This window comes from Pseudonaja textilis, chromosome 9, assembly GCF_049901715.1.
Source record: "Pseudonaja textilis isolate UNSWEBS1 chromosome 9, rPseTex1.2, whole genome shotgun sequence".
In the NCBI taxonomy this organism is placed as follows: Eukaryota; Metazoa; Chordata; class Lepidosauria; order Squamata; family Elapidae; genus Pseudonaja; species Pseudonaja textilis.
Genome location: NC_141998.1, coordinates 27185792 through 27194384, shown reverse-complemented (window position 1 = coordinate 27194384; position 8593 = coordinate 27185792). Strand labels below are relative to the sequence as shown.

Below are 8593 nucleotides of genomic sequence, written 5' to 3'. Positions count from 1 at the left end.
TACCCCTCACCGCCCCCCCCCCACCATAGATTCTATACAGCCAGGACGGAGACTTCGTGGATCTGTTTGACTTGTCAATCGCTTACAGAATAATAGAAGTAGAAACAGGAGTAAGGCGACTGAAATCCGGTCCGAGGAAATGGGAACAACGGGACAGGGACGGGAGGCGCTTATGGCCCTCCTGTCCAGCCGCCCCTTCGAGCGAGCCCCTCTGCGGCCCTTCCCTCGCCGCCTTTCGCTGCCTTCCCCCCGCCCCCCACCAACCCGGGGACAGTGCAGCACGGCCGGCGCCCCCTCGAAAGCCGCTCGCCCCCATTCTTGGCCCCGCCCGTCCCCGAGGGCTTCAAGCCGCTCCCGCGGGAAGGGGCGGCGGCCGGCAGACAGGCAGGGCCGGCGCGATCGGGGTGTCTCCCGGCAGGAGCGCCGCGGTCTCCGCGCTCGCCCCGTGTCCCCCCGTTGAAGGCCCCGGGAACCGGAAGGGGCGGCTTCGAAAGCCCCGGAAGTGACGCGAGGCGGAGAGGCCGTCCGGCGTGGTGATCCCGATCGCGGCTCTCGTTCCGCCGGACACCGCCGCTCTTTCGCCGGCATGAGCGGCTCGCCGCCGCCTCCGCCTTCCCCGGCCCCGGTGAGCTCCGCCCGGCGCCGCCCCTCCGCGCGCCGGCCCCCTTTCCCCGCGCCTCTCCGCCCCGCCCCGCCCCGCGCCCCTCCCTCCCCGCTTATCGCGGACGGCAGAGCAGGGCGGCCCCGGCGGGCGAGTCTGGCAGGGAAGCAACCGCCCGGCCTCGGGCTGACAAGCGCTGGAGCCCGCCGGAGATGGCCGCGGAGGTGAGGGGCTCGCGGGGCCAGCGGGGGTCCCCGGGCGGAGAGGCTTTTGCTCCCGGCGGGAGCTGCCCCTCCCGGCCCCGCTTTGCGCCTAACGGGAGACCCTTCTTTGCAGAACAAAAACGCCCCGAGGAGCCGGAGCATCCGCGTGGGCACCCGCAAGAGCCAGGTGAGGGGGGCGGCGGAGGCCCCGCAGGTCGCACGGTTCACGGGCCTCGATCGCGCCGCGCGTTTCTGGCCTGAGCGGCTGAGTTCTCTTCCGCCGCAATCCGCACAAACTCCCCGCCGTTTATTGCACATCGGGCAAGATGAAAACGGAGGCCGGCGGGGCATTCCAGTGGAAGGACTGGGGGGCTACCAAGGGCGGCGGGAGGGAGGGAGGGGGCGATTGTGACTCCGCTGTTCCCCAACAAGCGCAAAAGGTGCCTGTGGAGCTGGGGGGGTGGGGGGGCTGCTGCCCAAGTCAACCCCTGAGCAGTTGCACCGGGCTCTTTGAACTGCAGCTGCACTTCTGGGCTGCAGGGTGATGGGGCAACTCTTGCACCCACCGCAACTTCTTCCATAGGAGCAGATTCCAGTATCCACCTCTGGGAGCAGTGCATGAAGCGCCCGCTGTTTCTCACCCTCTAGCACTGAGGACGTTATCTATTTGAGTCATGAAATTTATGCAAGAAAACAATCCCAGAGACCACCAAGGACCCCTCATTTAAAATCTGAGCTACAAATACTCCCCTTTATTGGTACAAAGCCGATAAGGCATCATTGGCCTCTGCTTGGCAGGCAGGGTTAACTAAGGTTTTGGCGGTTGGACCATCCTGAGTAACTTGAGCAAGTCTTGCTCTCTTTTCTTTAGCGTGGGAAGAAGCACAACCCTTTTTGGCTCAGAGCTGGGGTGGAAAACGAGGAAGGCTTAGGAGACTTGTGCAATGTGACAGTAACATGAAAGCAGCTTCTCTAGCCACAAAATCCAGCCCAGGCAGAGGCGTTGACAGATCCACCCGAAGATCCAGGATTGGGAAAGACTGATAATGCTTTGCCCTTGTAACCTAGAGCTAATCTCCACATGCCAGCTTCTGACGAGAATGGGGAGGAGCCTAGCAGAGAGGAAGGGCTGGGGGGATGGAGAAAGGCCCAGGCACTGCCCTTCCCTCTTGCCCACCAGCACAGCCAGCGTCTGCCCCCTCCAGGCTCATCTGGAGTTCAGGTCAGGATGTCCCAGCACTGTTTTCCCACAGTGGTGCTTGCGGTCAGAATACAATGTTTGTGCACATAGGCCCCTCCAGAAGCCATTTCCGCAGGTAGAAGAGCAGGGCAGGATTGTCCTCTTGCCTGGGCCCTTACCTACACAGCAGAAAGCTTGAGCTCTGCTGATTGCGTCTCCTTCCTTTGTGTCGGGAGGCAGGCAACTGTTGTGTTTCTGATCTGCTGGGGCCCTTTCTGAGTGCCTTCCTTTCCCAACGTTGCAGCTGGCTCGTATCCAGACTGACAGTGTAGTGGAGATGCTCCAGGTGCAGCACCCTCACCTCCGCTTCGAGATAGGTGAGCATCTGGGGAAGGGGTGGAGGCAGCCCAAGCAGGTATATTAGGAGCAAGATGGGAGGACGAGGGCATATTTACCCTTCAATTTTTCTCCTTCTCTAATAGTTGCCATGTCAACCACTGGAGACAGGATTCTGGACACAGCCTTATCCAAGGTTTGTTCCTTTGCTTATGTGATGTTTTCCTCCTGTCTGGCTGGGCTATGTGGCAACAGAGCCCTGTGGGTTAGAGACAGAGTGCCTTGCAAGACTGGAAGGGTTCCCATCCTGTTTCTCTTCCCCAACAGATTGGAGAGAAAAGCCTTTTCACAAAAGAGCTGGAAAACGCACTGGAAAGAGATGAGTAAGTGCTCTTTTTCTGAAGGTTTGTGGAACACTGGTAGTCCTCTTGAGACGGGCCCAAAGCCCGACTCCCCATGGGAGCAGGAGCAGCCCAGTTTCATGTGAGTCCCCTGGAAAAGGGCTGCACCGTACTTGCTGGCTATTCTGCTTGCCGGGGGAGACGCCAGCACTCCCCTGGCATGATGCAGATTGCCCAGGGCTAGCCTGGCATGTTTCCTCCTTTCTTTTAGGGTGGACTTGGTGGTTCACTCCCTGAAAGACCTGCCCACTTCCCTGCCACCAGGCTTCACCATTGGCGCCATCTGCAAGTGAGTTTGAGCGCTTCTCTGTTTCCTGCCTGGTAGAGCCAAGCAGCGGCCTTGCCCACCTGCCCGCCTTCCTTTTGCCTGTGAACTCACCCAAAGCAGGGGGGCCTGGGGAGTGTTGTGGGGGCCGAGGGGGCCTTGAGCGTCTTTCTTTGCTTGGCCTGCGGGATCTTCTCTCCCTTTGCTGATGGTTCCTTGGGATGTTTCTGAAGCAGAGTCTTCCCGCGTCCTTTTCAGGAGAGAAAACCCCCACGATGCAGTTGTCTTTCACCCCAAACATGCTGGCAAAACCCTCAGTAGCCTCCCTGAGAAGAGGTGAGGAGAGCTGGCTGGAGCAGGGCCTGGGCCTTGCCCCCCGCCCCCCGGAATCCATGCTCTAGCAGGCTATGCGGGTGGGGGGGCGGGGGGGTATCCGCCCTGCTTCTTGGGAAGCAGAAGATAGAAGAACAGGACCTGGGCAGCCTCCCGAGCCAACTGCTGCTCAAGCAAGAGACGCGTTCGAGGCAGGCGGCCGTCCGGTCTCTTTTTCAACGGTTGTAGCTTGCAAGAGGAGGAGGGGAGGCCCCGGGAGACCTTGGTGGGATGCAGGAGGGTTGAGTAGCCTCACTCATTTCACTTTGGGTTTTCCTGCAGTGTAATTGGGACCAGCTCACTTCGCCGTGCAGCTCAGCTGAAAAGGAAATTCCCTCGGCTGCAGTTCAAGGATATTGTATCCTTTCATGATTCAGGAGGGCCCAAGTTCACCTTTATTCACCTGGTTTCTCTGACCACCCAAACTTGGCAAAGCACCTCTGGATGGCTTGCAATTAGGCAGAGGTCGAAAATTGCCTGCCCACAATGGGAAACAGCTGCTGGAACAAGAGCGGCCTTGCTTAGCTCCCTGCTCTGGCCTTTCTCAGAAAAACCGTAACAGCATCAGAGATACACTGGTCCAACTCATAACAAAAGTCAGTCTGAATCACCCCGCTTATCCTGAAATAATTGAGATAACTGCTGGTTCTGACTCCTCTTGGCAAGGCCGGTCCTTCTTCAGGGCACCGTGTTTCTCCTCAGAGGGGCTGGGTGGGCCTGGAGTTCCCCCTCCCTCAGAGGCTTAGAAGGATCAGCTACCCCCACCCAAATCCGGGATTGCAGTGCCCTCAGCAGAAGCCTCCTGGTTTTGCTTAGCCTTCCCCCAGAGGGGCAACCTGAACACCCGCCTGAAGAAGCTGGATGACAAGGAGGACTTCAGCGCCCTGGTTCTGGCGGCAGCTGGGCTCAGGCGCATGGGCTGGGGGAACCGCATTGGCCAGGTGAGGGGCAGGGGATTGGCCTTTTGCGGCTGAGTTTGGCTCCTCAGAGAGGCTGGGTGGGCCTGGAGTTCTCCCTCCCTCAGAGGCCCAACCGGGGGGGAGGGGTGTGTGTGTTAGTATTCTATTTTAAGGTATGGGGGCCTGTTGCTGACTCTCACTTCCCTCTAGATTCTGAGCCCCGTGGACTGCTTGTATGCGGTTGGGCAGGTGAGTGATGGGGCCACCTCTTACCTGGCCATTTGCACCTCCCGGGTTTCCTTTTGGCAGTGGAGCTGCAGATCACTCTACCCCAGCCTCTGGAGAAGCCCTAGATCTTGGGCGTCTAGTGTTCCGGGCCTTTCTGCCCTTCCCGCCCTCCCCCACAGCTGACATGACTGTGCCCCTCCCAAAGGGACCTTTTTGCTTAGGGATGAAAAAACCCCAAGAAAAGGACTGTGATGCAGGTCCTGAGGAAGGAGAAGGCACTATTGGGGGGCCCTGAATCACAGGAAAGGAAAAGCACCCCCCCCTCCTTTACTGCCCTCTCCCCTCCAGGGCGCCTTGGCTGTGGAGGTGCGGGCCAAAGACCAGGAGATCCTAGAGATGGTCTCTGTTTTGCACGATGAGGAGACCGTCCTGCGCTGCATCACTGAGCGAGCCTTCATGAAGCACCTGGTAGGTCTCCCAGGCTGAGCTGGCCAGGCCCTCGGAAGCGTGGCCCAACAGCCCGGCCTTTAAGCCCATGCTTTCCTCCGCAGGAAGGAGGCTGCAGCGTGCCGGTGGCCGTGAGCACCCTGCTGAAGGATGGCCAGGTAAAGGCAACTGGCTGCTTCCCCCCACTCCCCCCCCCTCCGCTTCCTGGCTTCTGCTGAAAGGCAGACCCCAACAGAGCGGGGGGGGAGGTTGAGAGAGATCACCTTTCTTAAAGGAATAAAATGGGGGGCACCCACAAATGGCAGCATTTCCCTCCATTCTGCTTGCTGGTGAGTTTCAGCATCCCTCTGTTCCCCTCTCCAGCTGTACTTGACTGGAGCAGTTTATAGCCTTGATGGTTCCGACAGCTTGCAAGAGACCATGCAAAGAAATGTGAATTTTTCCCTAGAGGTAACAGTCTCGGTTGCTTTCAGGGGAAGAGATGGAACTCTCCTTTATGAGGAGGGGGGGGGGGTTCAGGCTGGTCACCTAGGATATTAGCACTTGACTGCAGGGTGCAAATTGGGGCATGTTCTGGGGGTGCTTCCCTATTGGTAGCTGTCAGTTCAACTGGAATCCCAGCATGTCATGGCCCTGGCCTTCAGGTGGGCTGTGGCCTCTACCCCAAAACCTTGCCCATGGGTTGCCCTTCCTTTTCAGAATGAAGACGGTCCAGATGACAACCTCCAACATGTTGGCATCACAGCAAGGAGCATCCCTCGCCTTGCTCAGGAGGCTGCTGAGAGGTTGGGGCAGGAGGTGGCTGATCTGCTGCTGAGCAAAGGGGCCAAACAGATCCTCAATGTGGCGAGGCAGCTCAGCAGTGCATGATGGGCACCACCTCCTGGGAGAGCTATGACACCGGCCAGTTGTCCATCCCCCCTGCAAGAGAGGGGAGGAGCCAGGGATGACCTGCCACTGCACTGCCGGGGAGCAAAGAACTTCCGTTGGTGGGAAACCACATGCAGGGTCTGGGCCGGAACTGCCCGTATCTGCACAGCCGCCAAGAGACCCCCTGGGCTGCCCAGGCAGAGGCGGTGAAGTTGGGACTCTGCTGGGACTCGGAACAAGTCTCACTAAAACCGATTAAAGAGATAGAACACGTGACAGGCCCGAGTCTGGCGCTTCTTCTCCCGCCGAGCCTCCCCCCGATTCTTGCACGCCAAAGGGCCCGCTTCCGGGGCGGGGGGTGGACGCCGCGGGCCCCGCGGCCGGGCCTCAGAGCTCCCCTCCCCCAGCTTGGCCGCGCGGAGGGCAGCACAGACGAGCGGACAAGCGCGCGCTTTCAACGTCCTTTTATTGGGCGCCAGCAGCCCCTTCCCGCCGCCCAGCCCGAGTCCAAGCACGTGGCGGCCGCAGGGGGCCCGCTCCTCTGGCTCGTCCATCTCCGCAGCCTCGGCTCGGTCTCCGGTTGCGCCGCCTCCTCCTCCTCCTCCTCCTCCTCCTGCGCGCCTAGTACTCCTGCGAGGCCTGCTGGGCCCCCTTCTTCCGTCCCGCCGTGCCGCCGCCGCCCTGAGCAGCGGCCTTCCGGGGCAGGAGCACGGCGGGGATGTTGGGCAGGACGCCGCCCTGCGCGATGGTGACGCGGCCCAAGAGGCGGCTGAGCTCCTCGTCGTTGCGCACCGCCAGCTGGACGTGCCGCGGGACGATGCGCGTCTTGCGGTTGTCGCGCGCCGCGTTGCCCGCCAGCTCCAAGATCTCGGCCGTCAGGTACTCCAGCACCGCCGCCAGGTAAACGGGAGCGCCGGCTCCGACCCGCTCCGCATAGTGTCCCCGGCGCAGCAGCCGATGGACGCGGCCCACCGGGAATTGCAGTCCAGCGCGCGACGAGCGCGACTTCGCCTTGGCCCGTGCCTTGCCGGCTCCCGCCTTGCCGCGACCCGACATCGCCAGAGCCCAAAGAAGCGAAGAACCGCCGCATCCGGCGCGCCGCCTTTATATGGCCCGCGCTTCTCCACTGGCCCGCCCTCTGCGGCCGCCGATTGGACTCCGTGGCCCGCGGTTCTGCTCATTGGCTGGCGCCGAGGCCACTGAGCAAGCAGCGCGCGCGTTTCAAAGGTTGGTGAAGAGCCTCCTCGAAAGAGTCCTTCCCCGAAGGACTCCTCCTCCAGCAGGAGCGATAGAACAAAGTATCCCAGGCTCGGAAGGGCCCTCAGAGGCCTTCTATCTCGTCCAACCCTCTGTTCAAGGCAGGAAACCTCATACCACCCCTGCCCAATGGTTGCCCAGTCTATTTTTGAAAACCTCCAGGGACTGAGCACCCACAACTATGTGGGGGGCAAGCTAATCCACGGATTGTTCTGTCAGAAAATGTCTTAGTTCTAGGATGGATCTCTCTTTAACAAGCTCTCACCCATTACTCCTTGTCTTGGCATCTGGCGCTTTGGAGAATAAACCAATCCCCTCATCTGTGATGGCCCCTCAAGTTGTGGAAGACAGTCATTGTCGTTGTCATCCCCCCCCTCCCCAATTCTCCTGTCCTGTTAGACATGCACAGCTCCCTCAACTGTTCATACAATTTAGTCTCTAGACCCATTTATGGCATCTTCTTCCTTGCTCTTCTCCGCACCCGAAGGCCTCTGCATCTTTTCTGTGTCACGATGGCCAGAACTGGATGCACTGTTCCTACTATGGTCTTATGGGGTGTGGCACAAAGCTGGACAAAATCACTCTTGTAATCTTGATGCTGTCCCTCTGTTGAAGCAGCCCAGAACTGCACTGGCCTTTTTGGCAGCTGCAGCACATCGCTGGCTCATGCTTGTGGTGGTGGATGCTTAGATCTCTCACCTAGACCTGTTGAGCCAGGTATCAACTATTTTGTATCTATGGTTTTTCCTGCCTTTGTGCAGGATTTTAACTGTTCACCACGAAAGTACACCTTGTTAGATAGGGCTCAGTATTCCTTCTCAGGTGTTAGCAATACCAGCTTGGTGTTATCTGCCGAGTTCTTCTATCCCATTTACTACATTTATTAAGATGTTGAAGACAGAACCTTGTGGTATCCCACTGTATGCTTCCCTCCAGGTAGATTTAGTAGTAGTTCCACTGAGGACAACATGCTAGGTGTGGTTCGTCAGCCAACTGAGAATCCATCTGGTGGTGGTACTGTCTATCCAAAATTGTTCTATCTTACTAGGAAGTTGGTTGTAGCCCACTTTATCAAATGCCGAACTGAAGTCCAAGTATACTATATCTACGGCCTTTTGTTAGTCCACTAATTTAGTCACTATCAGAAAAGGCAACAAGGTTTGTCTGGCATGATCTGTTTTTAAGAAACCTATGCTGGCTTCTAGTAATCACCTTGTTTGTTTCTAGTGTTCACAAATCCTCTGCTTGATGATCTCTTCCAAGGTTTTCCCATGTATTGACATCAAACTGATTTTCCAATAATTTCCTGGATTCATCTCCCCCTTTTTATAGATTGGAATTCCCATCAACCCCTTTCCAGTCCTCTGGGAGTTTCCCTGTGCTACAGGATATTTGAAATATTACATTCTGTGGCTCCAAAATTACATTTGCCACTCTTTCAGAACTCTGGGATGCAAACCATATGGCCCAGGTGGTTTGTACTTCCCCAGGCTCGATAGCTATTCTCTTACAATTCCTTTCTTATTTTGACTTG

The 8593-nt window shown here is 58.2% G+C and overlaps 2 protein-coding genes across 3 annotated transcripts; one reads left to right on the top strand and one right to left on the bottom strand.

Annotated features, from left to right (window-relative positions):
• The first annotated feature begins 492 nt into the window (after positions 1–492).
• On the top strand, positions 493–6078 carry HMBS (hydroxymethylbilane synthase). Of its 2 annotated transcripts, none has more exons than XM_026709100.2 (14): positions 493–625; positions 938–991; positions 2289–2361; positions 2467–2516; positions 2648–2703; positions 2933–3010; positions 3245–3322; positions 3641–3716; positions 4186–4299; positions 4468–4506; positions 4834–4953; positions 5037–5090; positions 5296–5382; positions 5632–6078. In XM_026709100.2, the coding sequence occupies exons 1-14, from the start codon at positions 587–589 to the stop codon at positions 5800–5802; spliced, it is 1089 nt and encodes a 362-aa protein (XP_026564885.1). In that variant the 5' UTR covers positions 493–586; the 3' UTR covers positions 5803–6078. The 2 variants fall into 2 exon arrangements, with proteins under 2 accessions (XP_026564885.1, XP_026564886.1); XM_026709101.2 differs by having other exon boundaries at positions 505–825.
• A 173-nt stretch (positions 6079–6251) lies between these two features.
• On the bottom strand, positions 6252–8159 carry H2AX (H2A.X variant histone). Its single transcript, XM_026709113.2, has one exon. It carries the CDS (start codon positions 6856–6858, stop codon positions 6424–6426), a length of 435 nt encoding a protein of 144 aa, XP_026564898.1. The 5' UTR covers positions 6859–8159; the 3' UTR covers positions 6252–6423.
• Positions 8160–8593: the final 434 nt, after the last annotated feature.

Bases quoted from the DNA above. Each gene is read 5' to 3' on its own strand.
- HMBS (XM_026709100.2), top strand. From the start codon at position 587: ATGAGCGGCTCGCCGCCGCCTCCGCCTTCCCCGGCCCCG. The intron at 2,517-2,647 runs GTTTGTTCCTTT...CTTCCCCAACAG, and splicing joins TGGACACAGCCTTATCCAAG to ATTGGAGAGAAAAGCCTTTT. The intron at 3,011-3,244 runs GTGAGTTTGAGC...CGTCCTTTTCAG, and splicing joins ACCATTGGCGCCATCTGCAA to GAGAGAAAACCCCCACGATG.
- H2AX (XM_026709113.2), bottom strand. From the start codon at position 6,858: ATGTCGGGTCGCGGCAAGGCGGGAGCCGGCAAGGCACGGGCCAAGGCG.